Source organism: Leopardus geoffroyi, chromosome B4 (genome assembly GCF_018350155.1).
Source record: "Leopardus geoffroyi isolate Oge1 chromosome B4, O.geoffroyi_Oge1_pat1.0, whole genome shotgun sequence".
In the NCBI taxonomy this organism is placed as follows: Eukaryota; Metazoa; Chordata; class Mammalia; order Carnivora; family Felidae; genus Leopardus; species Leopardus geoffroyi.
In genome coordinates, this window is record NC_059341.1 from 56,487,213 (window position 1) to 56,503,504 (window position 16,292).

General features: G+C 39.6%; 1 protein-coding gene and 1 long non-coding RNA gene across 28 annotated transcripts in view; one reads left to right on the forward strand and one right to left on the reverse strand.

Annotated features, from left to right (window-relative positions):
- C2CD5 (C2 calcium dependent domain containing 5) overlaps window positions 1-8,896 on the reverse strand; it is a 100,645-nt gene extending 91,749 nt beyond the window's left edge. For all 24 annotated transcript variants that reach the window (XM_045463525.1, XM_045463519.1, XM_045463522.1 and 21 more), the window contains exon 1: window positions 8,791-8,896. In XM_045463525.1, coding sequence (XP_045319481.1) covers window positions 8,791-8,880 — 90 coding nt within the window. In that variant the 5' untranslated portion in view covers window positions 8,881-8,896. The remainder of the gene's footprint in view (window positions 1-8,790) is intronic.
- A 164-nt stretch (window positions 8,897-9,060) lies between these two features.
- Window positions 9,061-16,292, forward strand: part of LOC123590385 — a 67,265-nt gene continuing 60,033 nt past the window's right edge. For all 4 annotated transcript variants that reach the window (XR_006708740.1, XR_006708739.1, XR_006708737.1 and 1 more), the window contains exon 1: window positions 9,061-9,173. This is a non-coding gene — a long non-coding RNA (uncharacterized LOC123590385). The remainder of the gene's footprint in view (window positions 9,174-16,292) is intronic.

The following is a 16,292-nucleotide window of genomic DNA, read 5'->3' on the forward strand; positions in this document are numbered from 1 at the left end:
TACTATAAATATATTTTCTCTGCCTTATGATTTTTTTATTTATTCTGAGAGACAGAAAGAGAGGGAGAGAGAGCACACACATGGGAGAGGGGCAGAGAGGGAGAGAGAGAATCCCCAAGCAGGCTCTACACTGTCGGCAAGGAACCTGACGTGAGGCTTGGTCTCACGGTTTGTGAGATTTCTTCAGCCAAAATCAAGAGCCGACACAAGTCCACTGCTTAACCCACTGATCCATCCAGGTGCCCCAATGATTTTCTCAGTAACACTTTCTTTTCTCTAGCTTATCTTAGTGTAAGAATATTGTGTATAATACATTTCACATACAAAATCTGTGAACCAACTTTATGTTATCAGTAAGCCTTCCAGTCAACAGCAGGCCATTTGTAGTTCATTTTGGGGGGAGTCAAAAGTTACATGTGGATTTTCAACTGTGCTGGGTTGGGAGAGGGATGTCAACTGCCCCTAAGAGGCCCCACCCGGTTCAAGGGTCAACCATACATCAAAAGATGATCAACCACATTCATACTATAAGAAATGCAAACTAGGGGCGCCCAGGTGGCTCAGTCGGTTAAGAGTCTGACTTTGGCTCAGGTCATGACCTCACAGTTCATGAGTTCGAGCCCCGCATCGGGCTTTGTGCTGACAGCTCAGAGCCTGGAGCCTGCTTCAGATTCTGTGTCTCCCTCTCTGTCTGTCCCATCCCCACTCATGCTCTGTCTCTCTCTGTCTTAAAAATAAATAAAACATTAAAAAAAATTTTTTTAAGAAATGCAAACTAAACCAACATTTTTACTTATCACATTGGCAAAAAAATTTGAAAACAGTGTTGATGAGGTGTTCTAATACTTTGTTGGTGGGAATATAAATTAAAACAATCTCTAAGGACTGTAGTTTGACAATGTATCAAAATGTTAAATGCCTATACCCTTTAACTTTATATAAAAGTGCACAATGACATATACAGGCAGCATCATGGTAGCCTAAGACTGGAAATAACCTAGATATCCACCAATTTGGAACTGGTTAAATGAAGTATGGTGAAGACACACAGTCCAAATGCTAATTAGAAGAATGAAGCAGTTCTCTGCACTGGTACAGATCACCAAAATAGATCTTTCTTCAATGGAACAGCATGTATAGCATTCTTTGGGGGGAAAAAATGCCAAAATGTTATAAGTCATGTAATATATGCCTACATACTGCACAGGTTATTTGAGAATGTACAACAAATGGTAACAACGGACCCTAGAGAAAACAGAACAGATTGGTTAAAAGAAACACAGTATGAGAGGTTGACTCATTTTGTACCTTCTGATTCTGAACCATGCACATACACTTCCTATTTGTAAAATGTATTATTTTAAAATTCAAAAACATAAAAATTCAAATCATTATATTTTCAAATATATTCAAATCATATTATATTCAAATCATATTTATTTGGATTAAAATTATAAAATTCTGGATCCACTTCCAGGAATTTATCCTAAAGAAACATTTTCACATGAGTCTCCTTCCTAAAAAAAAAAAAAAAAAAAAACTAAAAAATCTAGTCATTCAATAGGAAAATTGAGTAAATCACATGTATCCCCATTAAAGAATGGAATTGATTTTATGCACTGTCATGTGGAAACGTCAAGGACACAATAACTGAAAAACAACAAGTTATAAAATATATAAAGCATTATTACAGTCGTTTTTTAAAATATGATAAAACTTTTTTTTTTGAAAGGAAGGAGGGGGAGTAAACAAACACATGCCAAAGAATTGACAGCAATCATCTCTGAAGAGAGGACTGACATGGTAGGAAATACAGTACAGCGTACAGCATAGTAAGTACAAAGGAAGGGGTGTTCAAGTTTTACTTCTGAATTATTTCAATCTTTTGTAATGGGAGCTATTCATGTATTACTTCAATAACTTATTTTAAATCACAAACAGTAAAGAATGAAACTTAATGGGGATGGGGAACCCTGAGAAGAACAGAAATTACTGTTCAGTTACAAATTTCATTACATTTTAATATTCAAAATATCAAGGAAATACTTATTGCTTAAATTACCCAGTAACTGCTTAATTTGAAGTAAAATGTGGTTAGGATTATAAAACTATTCAAAACCTTTCGAAAGCCAAATGTACTTAACGGTTTGGATTCAACTGCCAAAACTACCATATCATTCTTTACGTTATGAATTCAGAGCCCCCTTCAGGTTTGTCCCACTATACTGTACTGTTATATTGTGCCTTTCATTGTTTTTTTGGTCAACTGCCCATTCTAGATACAGTAAAGATCTGATAGCTCCAAACTGCATTAAACATTTTAGAAAAAGGAAAAGGCTAAAGTGTGTATTTTTGCCAAATTGTGATGATTCGCCTTCTACTAAAGAATCATAGTTCATTTGGTCTTATTTAATTCGAAGGAGATTTTATTACCCAACAATTAAATGAATGCCTTACAACTTTATTAAAGAACCTCAGGGATTTTAATGAGATTCCCTAGTAAAGTAAAAGCATTCTCTTTCCCCACTCATTAGCTAAATTACCTTGAGAAAGTTATTTAACCTGTTATTTAAGGCTGTTTCCTCTTCTGAAAGGGGGGTTGTTGTAGTACATGAAAAAAATGCATGTAGAGACCTAGCAAAATGTCTGGTATGTCATTAAACATTAATTTCTTTTCCTCTCTCTGTTCACTCACAGGCTCCTGGGTAAACACAAAATGACAACATACCTTGCTGAACAGTTTGTAACATGCACATTAATACCAGCATAAACTTCCATTAATACTTCTTTTATACAGAACTTCTACCTCATTTATCCTGGAAATTCCTGCAAGAATAAACATCTTTAAATACTACTTGGTCTTCACTGGCTTCCTAAATTTCTCACATCATATGTAGTAGAAATTCCCTCAACCAATGCAATCCAGACCAGTATTTGATCAGTTAATCAAATAATACGGTTAAATCAAGGAATCATTAAAAATGATACAAACTGTAAACATTTTAAGATAAAACATACAAATAAATATTCATTCCTCTATCTTTGAATGTAAGGCTAAGGCCTCTTATTTGAGTAAGGGTCCACTGTTAAGAGTTCTGCATCATCTTTTTTGCATAAGCCACACCCATATGTACCATCTGTGATTTCCAGTTTAGGTTTTTTTTATGATGGTAGAACTTAAAATTGCTTGTAAAAATATATGAATACAGAATCCTAGATTTTTTACAATCTTTTCTTCATCTAATTCAAGAGTAATGTTTAGTGACTATATCCATATGTCTTTACATAACATTATCAACTTCATTTTCACACTTATTTCACCAATTTACATAAGGTTTAAATACATTACAATAACAAATAGAGTTGGCATAAAACAGGTTTGGGGAAAAAAACAAAACTGCCTTTTGGTAAAGTATTATTAGCCAACTGATGGGAGAAGCATGCACACAGGCACACTGGAGAATAATCTAGCAATGTGGGTATTCAAAAATATGCTTATGCATGGGGCACCTGGGTGGCTCAGTTGGTTAAGCATCTGAATCTTGATTTCAGCCTCAGGTCATAATCCCAGGGTCCTGAGATTGAGCCCCCTCAGGCGGAGCCTGTTTAGGAGCCTGAGCATGGAGCCTGCTTAGGATCTCAGGATTTTCTCCCTCCCTTTCTCTCTCCCTCCCTCTGCCCCTTTCCCCTGCTCATGCTCTGTCCCTAAAATAAAAAAAGAAAAAAGAATAGGCTTATGGAAGGAATGCAGAACACTGGGGACTGTGATGAGTGAATTAATGCAAATTTGTTAACAGAGCTTCTACTGTACAAACTTCCACCCTGTAGTTTTCAGACCATTCAATAATCTGCATCTCCCTACCTAGCAAATTTTATTTACCACAAGAATCCTCCCTTCAATTACATATGCTCTATCCCTCTCCTTTTGCTTTTACCAAGTTTATCCTATTCATCTGAAAAATGTCCTTTTTTCCTCTCTGCCTATAGAAATTTGACCATCCTTCAAGTCCAGCACTAAGACTTCTCATGACCAGCTCAGGCACCATTATCTCCCTCTCTTATGAGCTTATACAGCACTTACAGTCTACATCACACAATTTATCCCTTTATTATACAGTAATCCTTCATTATCCCCTTTTTCCTGCATTAATCTTTCCCTTTCTGCTGGATTTTTCCTGTTACCACACAAATATGTTCTAATATCTTCTAACTTAAGTACTGAAAGCCACATACTCCCCAAATAACACACCATTTCTCCTCTCTTCACAGCTGTATTTCTTTAAATAATTGTCCATTCTTGCCACACCTCTTCCTCACCTCCCTTGTACCCCTTGTTAACCCTCTTTAACTCATTACAATATGGGCTTCCTTCACATTCCTCTTGTTGTTATCAGTAACAACCTCCATATTTTCCAATACAGTGATTTCTCTGTCCTCTTTACTTGACCCCCTAAGTGCCATTTAAATGGTTGAGGGCTTCCTCTTTCCAGAAACTTCCCCTCTTGCCTTTTCAGACATTACTTTCCTGATTTTTCTCTCCCCCAACTGGCTGATAATTTCCGTTTTCTTCCCCTGGTCCCCCTCCTCTAACAGACATTTAATATCAAGTTTTTTCAAGGACCCATTCTTCTCTCTCCCTTCATTCAGAGGTTTAAAAACAGGGACAGAACCAACTCCTAAGGGAATTTTAGAAATTTCTATGGGTGTTTTTGTGGGGAACAATAGTAATATTTAGGAGGAAGGACCAGAGAAGGTAGGTGTCCTGCAATGCAAGAAATAGTCCCCTACAATCAAGACTTGTCTCATGATTTTCAAATGTCTTACCAGACAGTCACAAAGGATTAAAAACCCATCTCATTCTACAGATAAAAGTACTGTAATGGAGTTTTCATATACATAACTGTCAAGAAATAGAACCAACGTGTAAATTAAGAGAAAATTCTGCTTTTTCCCATGAGTTGACTACTTTGAAAAATCAGATAGCAATGAAGGCCATCTGAGATGTCAAAACTGCACAACTGTCTCACTCTCTACGGAGTCAGATTCATATGATTTTTATACAAAGTGAGGCACTCCCTCTCTTGTATCCTTGCTTTATTTTCTCCATATTCTCGCTATTTAACAGAGTTTATCTTTTCTTTAATGATCTTCTTTATGAATTCCCTCCTCTCACTAAAATGTGAGTTCCATGATTAAAGAAATTTTTGTCTAATCCACTGCTATAGCCCCAGCACATTGTATTATACTCAGTACAGTGATGGGTATATACAAAGGCTTAATAAACATTCATGTTCTCAATCTGATTACTTTGCATCTTCTACTATGTTCATGAACAAGTACTTCCATATTGAAATACAAATTTTAAAAAGTCTCTTATCATACTATACTTAGAGCAATATATTGATTTTTAATTGTAAGGATTGTTTACATCAGCTATAAATATCATGCCAGCGTAGTAAAGAGTGGATTTCAAAACACCTGCTATATAAAGTGGGTACTGGGTCTCATGGAGTTGAAAAGCACCGGCCTGTATGAGCTCATTTCTAACTCACACCTCTCTTCTAAACACCACACTCACAAATCTAACTTCCTCACTGACAACTCCAATTAAAGTTCTTAAAGACATCTCAAACTTAACACACCTCGACGGAAACTGACTCTTCACCTACTCAATCAATCTCTATCAATCCCATGGAGTCTCAGAAAATTACCCCCAAAATTCCAGAAAACTAAGAGTCATCTTTTAGTTTCCCTTTCCCTGGTCCCCTACTCCAGTCGACCAATAAATCCTCTAGAATCCCTCTTCACGGTGTATCTGGAATCCATCCACTTCTCTCTATTACCAAACCAACATTTTGGCCCCCATCTTCTCTTTTTTGAACTATTATAGAATCTCGTAATTAGCTATTTGCTTCCGAATAGCTTTCTCTTTTCAGTTCTTTCTCTTTTCAGTTCATACTCCAGGTAGCAAAAAAGAGTACTCATCTCAACAACCGCTTACTACAGAATTTGGAATAAAATCCATACTCCCAATCACGGCCTCTAAGATCCTGAACGATTGGCTCCTTGACTAACTCTACAACTTTATCTTACACCATTTTCTCCTTTAGTCACTATACGCCAGTCATACACATCTCCCTTCACTTCCTAATACACTCCCTGAGCAGCTGGCTCCTTCTCATCCAGCAGGTCTTCTGATGGACACTTCCTCAGAGGTCTCCCCCAATTACCCAATCTAAAACAGATGTTCCCTGTTACTCTCTATTGCTTTCGTATCACTCATCACAGTTACATATTTAATCATTTCTTTGCTTTTTAATGTCTGTCTCTTCCACCAAAATATAAACTCCATAAAAGCAGGAATGAAGTCTATTTTGTTCACTATTACGTACGCATCAGCTACACCAGTGACTAGCACTGGACCTGGCAAATAGCACTTAATAAGTATTTGCTGGAAGAAGGAATTAATAAGTCACCCTTAAATCCAACCCCTCCCTTACCAGCAAAACCATTGATTCCCAAGGCATTATTTTACCTAGGAAATGTCCCTTAAGTCTTCCTCCTCTAGTTGGTTCCCATAGCCATTCTCAATATGCACGTACTGCCTGGATAATTTTACCACCTTCTTAACTGATCTCCCTGCCTCAACTCTTACCTGTCTAGTTCATCAATAACATTATCATACAAGTCATCCTATAAACAACCTAATACAAACATCACCTTATTTCATTTCTGCTTAAAAAGTTCTCTTTGCGGGGTGCCTGGTGGCTCAGTCAGTTAAGCCACCAACTTCAGCTCAGGTCATGATCTCACAGTTCATGAGTTCGAGCCCGCATCGGGCTCTGTGCCGACAGCTCAGAGCCAGGAGCCTGCTTCGGATTCTGTGTCTCCCTCTCTCCCCGCCTCTCCCCTACTCACACTCTGTCTCTCTCTCTCTCAAAAATAAATAAACATTTAAAAAAGAGTTCTCTTTGCTTACCCCTGCTTATAAAGGAAAATTATTCAGTACAGAAAACAAGATTTGGCACCAACCTACCTTTCCAGGCTCATCCCCCACAACCTCCACTACTCACATATTCCCTTTTACTCCCAGACACATCCTAAACTAAGATAGTTCCCTGAACATACCATGTATCCCATCCTGTGCCTTTGACGTTCCTTCTGTCTGGTAACATCCTGAGTATCCTTCAAGGTTCAGCTCAAATGTCATTTTCTTAGTAAGACTTCCTAAACCTTCAGAGACAGAATGAAGTTTCCATATTCGACAACACTCATCACCTTGTCCAGAGACACAATGTTAGCACAGTGGTTAAGAGAACAGACCACAAAGCTATTTACATGGTTAAGAAATCTTAGGCAAATTATTTACTGTTCCTAGGTGTTACCTTAACTGTAATATGGGATAATAATATAATAGCAGGACTGTTGTAATAAGAATTAAAAAGTGCTTAACAAAAACCTGGCAATAATGAGACTCAACAAATGTTAGCTATTAGTTATTAACCTCAACTATATGGGTCAGTCTCTGAGCTACCTAAAAGCAAAGACTATGCTTTGGTAATCTGTGAATCTCCATTACCTAACAGCTGACCCAAGAACACACACAACATGTTTTCTCAAATGAAAATGAAGTTGGGATTAAGAATAACTATAGCAATGTTTGGGAGGAAAAACTGCAATTATTAAGTCAGAAAACCTTTAGGGAACATCAAGAATATTTTATACTGAGGGGTGCCTGGGTGGCTCTCAGTCGGGTTAAGCATCGACTTTGGCTTAGGTCATGATCCCACGCTGGTTGGTATGAGCCTTGGGTGGGGCTCTGTGCTGACAGCTTGGAGCCTGGAGCCTGCTTCAGATTGTGTCTCCCTCTCTCTCTGCCCCTCCCCCATTCACGCTCGTGCTCTCTCTCTCTCTCAAAAATAAAAAAGTAAACATTAAAAAAATTTTTTTTAAAGAAGAGAATATTTTATATTGATATGAAATCAGGTTGTATATTATCCTGTAGCTATCAACTCTAAGCATTAATAGCCCAAATAATTATTATTCTAATGCTCTGGCTCATCATGTCAACTTTCACTACAATTTTTACTTGGCTTCTTTCAGACTTTGGGTTATTACCTTCCGGGCCCTAGGCCTGTGCTAATTTGCATGAGCTTTAAACTAATCATCTGACTTAAAAAGCAATTTTGCAATTTAAATCCATGGCACTTAATTGGCTTCCTACCTCAAGGCACTAAATTACCCTAAAACAGCTCATCAGACCTACCAGTCTATACAAGAGCAGAAAGCTTTCCAGCTGTGTTTTAACTTAACACTGATGATTCAGAGAATGTTATGCTAAGGGGTGGATCGCCACGCCTTGTAGGTCTCCAAGTGCCCATAACGGACTGTATCTACATTCTTAACGTGATCTCCATCACTTCGGCGTCAGAAGCCACCCTCCTAAACAGAAGAATGTACGTGTGTGTGTTTTCGGTGGCTGAGCGGCCACGCCTCGGGATCGCTTCCTGACTGGCAGGTGGCCTGTTATGAGTCCTGACATCAGGGTCACCCCAGCATGCAGAGCAGTAACTGCCTCCCCGCGCGGCGCGCCACAGACGCCTGTGAGCGCTGCACCCATCACATGGGCTGCAATGTCGTCAGTCAGCCCTCAAGGGACGGCTGGACAAGCACCGCACAAAGGACGACAGTCGAAATGAGAATGGGCTGAAGAGCTGGGGGTGAGGTGGGTAGGATCCTTCACAGGGCTTGGCACTCCCTGTGCTTTGAGGGGCAGGACCTTGCACCAACCTCCACGAAGGCATCAGTCAGGTCACTAGCTCGGTCCATCACTGGCAAATGGCGCCCGGCCACGATTTTCACCTTCAGCTTCCCAGGCATCTTTCTCGGCTTCGGCCTCTCCTTGGGCTCCTGCAGAAACAAACAAGCGAGTCTGCGCCGAGCTCCAAGCCCGGCGGGGGAGGGGCGGGAGCGCGCGGGGAGCGGCGCGCGCTGCCGGGAGCGCGCGGGGTAACTGACAGTGGAGGGCGCGCTATGGCGCGCCGCGCCGATGCTTGCCACTCACTCTCGGATGAGTAAGGGGGCTGTCTCGCGCGGGCGCTGAAGCCTCATTCCGGAGAGGCAGCCGGAGGAGTGGTCCCGGTGGATTCTTCTACCCCAGTCCCACAGTGCTGGTAAGAGAAGCAAAAGCCAGTCAGCATCCCGTGGAGCCTCTGCCACCCCTACTTGTATTTTCCTCCCCCCAAAATGGCGGCTTTCGGGGCGTGGAGGAAACATCGATCATTCGGCGCTCGGCGCACTTTGTAGGGGAGAATTTAAATTCACGGAGAGCAGATGGAGGGGGCGGGACGGACTTCGAGGAAGCCAGAGGGCAGGGAAATAGGTCGAGCCCTGCATCATCCACCGAGCCGAGGCTGCTTCCCTGAAGGCGACGTGACTGCGTCCTTCAGGGACGAAGCGCTGGTTCGGCTCCGTGACTTTACTGGTCGCCGCCTTCCCAGCTGCAACGACTTATTCTCGAAGGGTATAACGGAAGGGGTAGCGGCGGAGAGTGCTAGAGGAGCGATTGCCGTCGGCCTTTACCCGTTAGTGGTTCATAAAGTGTGGTTAGCCGGTTTCTACCTGGACGGCGTGTAGTTTTTGTTTTATACGAAGGAGAGTAAGAAATTTCAGGGATATCTCGGGTAGTCAAGTAAGTCTTCTTTAGCAACATTTTTTTATTCAGTCATATACACATGTACTGGGTTGTAGATGTTACTGGTTAGGTCTTGGGGGAAAAAAACAAAACTTTGAAATCCAAAGCCACTGCTTGAAGAAGTCTGCCCTGCATTCTTAGATCAGGTCAGTGTGCTTAATAAGCGCAGACAAGCCTAAAGATAAGACCTACTTTACTGGCAGGAGTTCAGGACCTCCTACCCTGTGAAATTTCTAGTCAACTGCGAGAAACCAACTAGATGGGATTAATTAAACATCTTGAACAATCAACCCAATTATATATATACATAAACATGCAAAAAAGAGGCATAATCTATAGGCTCAGACCATCAGAAAAAAATTAGGGAAATTAAGGCACACTGCACAGGATGTAACACAAATCACTCCATACCAAATATCAAAAACAGCATTAACGGTACATGCCATATCAAATACCAAAATCACCATTAACAATTCCAGTAGAAAGATTTTACTCCTGGATTCATCAGGAATGGAAAATTCCCAAATGAAGATTTTTTGTTGTTGTTGTTTAAGCCAATATAACTTTAACTTTGAAAACATTGAACAGGTCCGGGTGCCAGGCTGGCCCTGAGGGTGCAGCGCGTGACTATTGATCTCCAGTTGTGAGTTGGAGCCCCACATTGAATATGGAGATTACTTAAAAATAAAATCTTAAAGGGGCGCCTGGGTGGCTCCGTAGGTTAACAGACTTCAGGTCACGATCTCGCGGTTTAGGAGTTCAAGCCCCTTGTAGGACTATGTTCTGACAGCTCAAAGCCTGGAGCCTGCTTTGGATTCTATGTTTCCCTCTCTCTTTCTGCCCCTTCCCCTCTCATGCTTTGTCTCTCTCTGTGTCAAAAATAAATAAACATTAAAAAAATTTTCTAAGGCAGCAAATCCTTCTATAGAGGGAATGTTGTTCACATTAAGTGAGAAGTTGAACTTCCAAAGGGAAAAGAAAAAGGCTTCCTCAGAATAAAAATTTTAAATATTAATCACTGACTTTTTGGAGTACAGAAAACTATCCATTCAAACTATGACTAAAGGCTAGAAAGCCACAGCTCCCAGGTAGATTTCCTTAGATCCTACTGCAGCTTTCTGTGCAATCTAACTACTCTTAAAATGCCCTTACCAAACTCTCATGGTGAGCAACAGACACTATGTGACCAGTTCATTTCGGTATGTTTTGTTTTGGTGATAGATTTGAAACAGATTTTTTACTGAAATCAAAGTATTACCACGCTACCAATTCATTAAAAAAAAAAAAAAAAAAAAAAACTAAAACCTAAAAAGAAAAAAATTAGAAAACTGAAGTTTTGCAACAATCTTAATGGAAAGTAATGTTTTGTATTACAAGATGTTGTAATGTAAAAATATATTTGCAAATTACACAATTAGAGGTTAACAATCTCAGCTTCCTAATTAGTATCCTGTAAGGTACTTGTTCATACCTGTTGCCTCAGGCTTCATTAACAGGAGATTATAATTAAGATGCTTCCTGAAGACTTTTTTTTTTAGTAGAATTAAGCCTGACTTCAGTTTGTTTTCTAATAATTGTACTGGTTTGTTTTAATTCATGCTGGGCACAGTGTGGACTTTTCCTGACAAATCTATCATGATCTGGTTCCCGATTAACTTTTGTAGCTTCATACTTTACCACTCTTTTTGCATCTCAGATCCTACAATAAATAAAGTTAATATGTATTGAGAATTTGCTATGTACCTGCTACTGAATTCAGTGCTAGGGAGCTTTTTTAAAGCTCCCTAAAATCCTATGCAATAGGAATTATCAGCCTTCATTTTATAGGTAATGAATTTGAAGCTTTGCAACGCTTACTTGGTGACCCAAAGTCATAGAGCTGGTAATGTTGGAGGCAGGATTTATATCCAGGCAGTTTGATTCCAAGAACCCCTCTTTAAAGGCTGTGTGTAATTTCGGGGGCACCTGGGTGGCTCAATTGGTTAAGCATCTGACCCTTGATTTCGGCTCATATCATGATCTCAAGGTTCATGAAACTGAGCCCCAAGTCTGGCTCTGCTCAGGCAAGATAAAAATTGCTTGGGATTCTCTTATCTCCCTCTCTCTGCCCCTCCCACACTCGTGCTCTCTCTCAAAGAAACACTTAATAAAATTTTAAAAAATAGAGGCTTATGGAGTTTTCTATAAACTATGCATTTTTCTCTGTCTAGAATGTCTTGCTCATAGTCATCCTTGCAAACACTTAAGAACTCATAACTCAATTTAAGTATTACTTCTTTTTTTAAGTTTATTTATTTTGAGAAAGAGAGGTGGTGAAACCAGAACCAGGGTAGGGACAGAGAGAGAGGGAGAGAGAGAATCCCAAGCAGGCTTCATGCCATCAGTGCAGAGCCAAACTGAGGGGCTCCATCTCAGGAACCAAGAGATCATGACCTGAGCCAAAATCAAGACAGAGATGCTTAACTGACTGAGCCACCCAGGCACCCCTAAGTGTTACTTCTAACGTCTTCCCTTATCTCCTTCTTGATAAACCTACACTCCCACTTCCACTGCTATGCTGCTACTAAATCCAATATATCTATTATTACACTGTCTATATACATAATTGTTTTTCTGTGTCTCTCCCCTATTAAACTTTTAAGTACCTAGAGGAAGACTGTTTCCTGTACATCTCTCAATTCTCAGTTCCCTCCCTATGCCTTTCATGTGATCCATAAATGCTTACAGAAGTAAATACTTGTGGAATTAAATGTTCATAACGTATACATTTATTGCTTTGCTCTCTTTTCTGGCTTCCTAAAATGTTCCTTTTAATCCTTCTCCATCCTCTCAATGTTAAATTTCTCAAGGGTTATCTATATTTGGTGCCTTCTCCTCACTTCACCGACACTCTTAAAACAATTTCTGACTTTAGCTACCACCACTCTACCAAAACAACTTTCACCAAGGCCATCAATACCTTTTGGTTGTAAAATCCAGTGGACAGTTTTCATTTTACAGGACTCAGTAGCATTTGACACTGTTAATCATGTTCTCCTTGAAATGGTCTTCCTCTTCATATTCAGACACCATGCTTCTCTTATCTGTTCTGCCATATATATATTTATAAACGTATATTTCTGCCTTCTCAGCTTCCTCGCTGTCCTTAACAAATACGAGTTTTCTTTAGGGTTTCAGTTCTTGTCCCTCTTCTAACTATAGTCTCTCCCTAGGTGGTCTCATTCATGCCCATAATTTTGATTTCTTTCTATTGAGCTGAGGATTCTAACACTTTTATCTTTAGCTCACAACTTTCTTCGAGTATCTGGACCCATATATTCAATTGCCTAGTTCCTGTTTCCATGTGGAGTATCCAAGTGACCTTAAAATCCATATCCAAAACCAAACTTATTTTCTTTACCTCTCCTACAACTGTAACAACAGCAATTACAATAACAACAACAAAACAAAAAGCCTGGTCCTCCTCTACTGTGTTACCCATCTCAGATTGCAAAACACCAGCTACCTAGTCAAGTGCTCAAGCTGAAAGTTTGAGGGTGGGTACAAATGACAACTTGAATCTCAGGTACTTTTACTTCTCAAGCAGCAAATCAGCTGAGTAAAGGGTAAAATTGAGTTAAATTGTTAGGTAGACTCATCTTCCCATTGGTTCCCTTGTAGCTCATAAAGGAGTGTTTTATGTATGGTGAGCGCAGTGGCCACAATAAGTTAAGTTTCTCTAGATTGGAAGATTACTGAAGTGGGAACACGTTGCTTTGTATCAGTATCGGTGCATTTGGTGGGCCATGTCAACCTGGTGTAATGAAAAGGTTATAGGCCTTGACTTTCTTATTGTGCCAGCATCAGGACAAGCCCTCCTACTTGTGCCTGTATTGCAAAGCCTAAAGTTTTCCGCTTACGTCTACTTAAGGCCTTTGTGGAAAACTCTAGCCACAGTTGATAATAATCTTTGACTCTTCCTCTTCTTTACCCTTGATGCCCAATTAATTTCTCAAATCCATCTACTTTCCACCATTATTTCTCACCTGGAAGACTGGAATCCCCACTTCTACTCTTGCTTTCATCTAATGCATTCACCATAAAGTAGCCCAAGGGATCTTTTAAAATCGTAATCTTTGCATTACTCTGTTTTAGAGGAATTTCTTGCCAAAGATCAGGGAATACTCCCTTATTCTTGTCAGACCCTTTTCTTTATAAGAAAGTAAAAATGTTCAGGGGTGCCTGCGTTGCTCAGTTGGTTGAGCATCAGACTCTTGATTTTGGCTCAGGTCATGATCTCACGGTTCATGGAATTGAGCCCCACATCAGGCTGTGGATTGACAGTGCCAGAGCCTGCTTGGGATTTGGTCTCTTCCTCTCTCTCTGCCCCTCCCGCACGTGTGCTTTCTCTCTCTCTCAAAATAAGTACTTAAAAAATAAAAGATTTAAAAAAAATTAAAATGTTCAGGGGCACCTGCATGGCTCAGTCGGTTGAGCGTCCATTTCTTGATCTCGGCTCGGGTCACGATCTCATGATTCATGAGATTGTGAGCATCGGGCTCTGTGCTGACAGCGCAGAGCCTACTTGGTATTCTCGTTCCCTCTCCTTTCTCTGTCCCTCCCTCATTCACTTGCTCTAGGCCACTCCCAAAATAAATAAATAAACATTTTAAAAAATAAATAAAATGTAAAAAGTAAAAATGTTCTGAAATTCAAGAGAGAGACATCGAAGTGGGTTTTTATTTTTGTCTTGTTGGGTTTTTTAAAGTCAGATTAAACCTTCTTCCCCTGGTGTTAATCTATCACCTAGCATCGAATTATTCCATTTCAAATGAATTGTTCAAATAAATTGTTTCATTTCAGTATCTACAAACTGAAGTAGGTCCCAATTCACCTCACTTCCCAGGACCCAAGTTATATGTCTGACCTTTAAAAGTTAACACTATACTTCCTCCTATACATACCATTTTTCCTTTCCCAATTAGATGGCACTAACAGAGTTTTTATGATCCTATAAGCCATTATCTTCACAGAGACACTAACACTTACATTAATTAAATTAATTACATTGATATATAATTCCCTAACCCCTTGAGGTTAACTTCAAATCTTTTCCTATTCTTAGGGGAGGAGCCCAGTAATCTATACAATGTACACTGGAAAGCAAAGCTAGAGACACATATTTACTGAATTTGTCATTTAGCAAGATTCAGCTCCCAGTGTGGAGAAGCATTATTCGGTAGAAGAGTGCTGACAAGTGGAATGGTTGCTAATTACTGCAATTGATGGAAAGAACAAAAGTAAGCTGAGTTTATGGCTTGTGCCCTGCACAGCCTACTGTGATATGATACCTACTCGGTCTGTTCCAGATAGCTACATAAGAAATTTTTAAACCTGCTATAGGTTGTGTTGCTTCCCACAGGAGGGAGTAGTTTTACATGTTACAGGTGCTATACATGCTGACAGCAACTGCAGTTCAGATGAAGTTGAAATTTTAACAATACTTGGCAGAAACCCTATTGGAACAAGATAAGTTATATATCTTTTAATACTAAAGATGTCAAAACTTAAAAAAATAAATCAATAAAGATGTTGGGACTTGAATAATATTCCAAGTTTAAATTCAGCTACATACCCTGGGACCTTACCCACTGTTACTCCCCTTGTGTCTTGGCCACCAAGTAGATAATCTCTACAGTGCCTTCCATTTGGATAAAGAAACTGAACCATCACTTCCCCCAGCTGAGGGAGGTTTGTTTAAACATCCCCTGGTTCATATTACTCTTCATGCCTATTTACTGCTATTCAGATAAAAACCAAAATTTAAAATTTAGACTGTAAGAGTCTGTAAGATCATGTAATCTTACATGACTTTATTTTTCATGACTCTTCCACTGACCTATGCTGTCTGCATTGATCTCTTTTCAACTGCAAAAAAACCCACCATGTTCCAATTCTTAATTATTGATGCTGTGTGGAAAAAAGAAAAATTGAATGTATTCCTCACATCATAATGGTTGGAACTTCTATCACAAAGAATGAATATCCCTGATACATAAAGAGCTTCTAAAAAAGCTAAAATCCTTTTGGAAAATGGAGGAGAAATATAAACAGATGGTTTATAGATAGTTAAAGGGCCCTACAACATATTAAAGAATTCTCATAATAAGGATGCAAATTTAAACATAAGGAGTTGTTATTTCTTGCATACCGGAAAGGTCATAATCCAAAAGTTTGACAATATACTCTGTTAGAAAGGCTGTGGGGAAATAGATTCTATCATATACTGCTAGTGGGAATGCAAAATTACATAACCTATATGGAAGAGAATTTGGCAAAATTCAGCACAGTTATGTATGGATTTGTGTTTAACCCAATAATGCTACTTTTAGGAATCTACTCCAGGGGCACCTGGGTAACTCAGTTGGTTAAGCATCCAACTCTTGATTTTGGCCCAGGTCCTGATCTGGCAGTACATGAGACTGAGCCTCGTGTCAGGCTCTGGGCTAATGGGGCAGAGCCTGCTTGGGATTTTCTCTCTCCCTCTGTCTTTGTCCCTCCCTCCCCCACTTACTTTCACTCTCTCTCTCAAAATAAATAAATAAACTTAAAAAAAAAG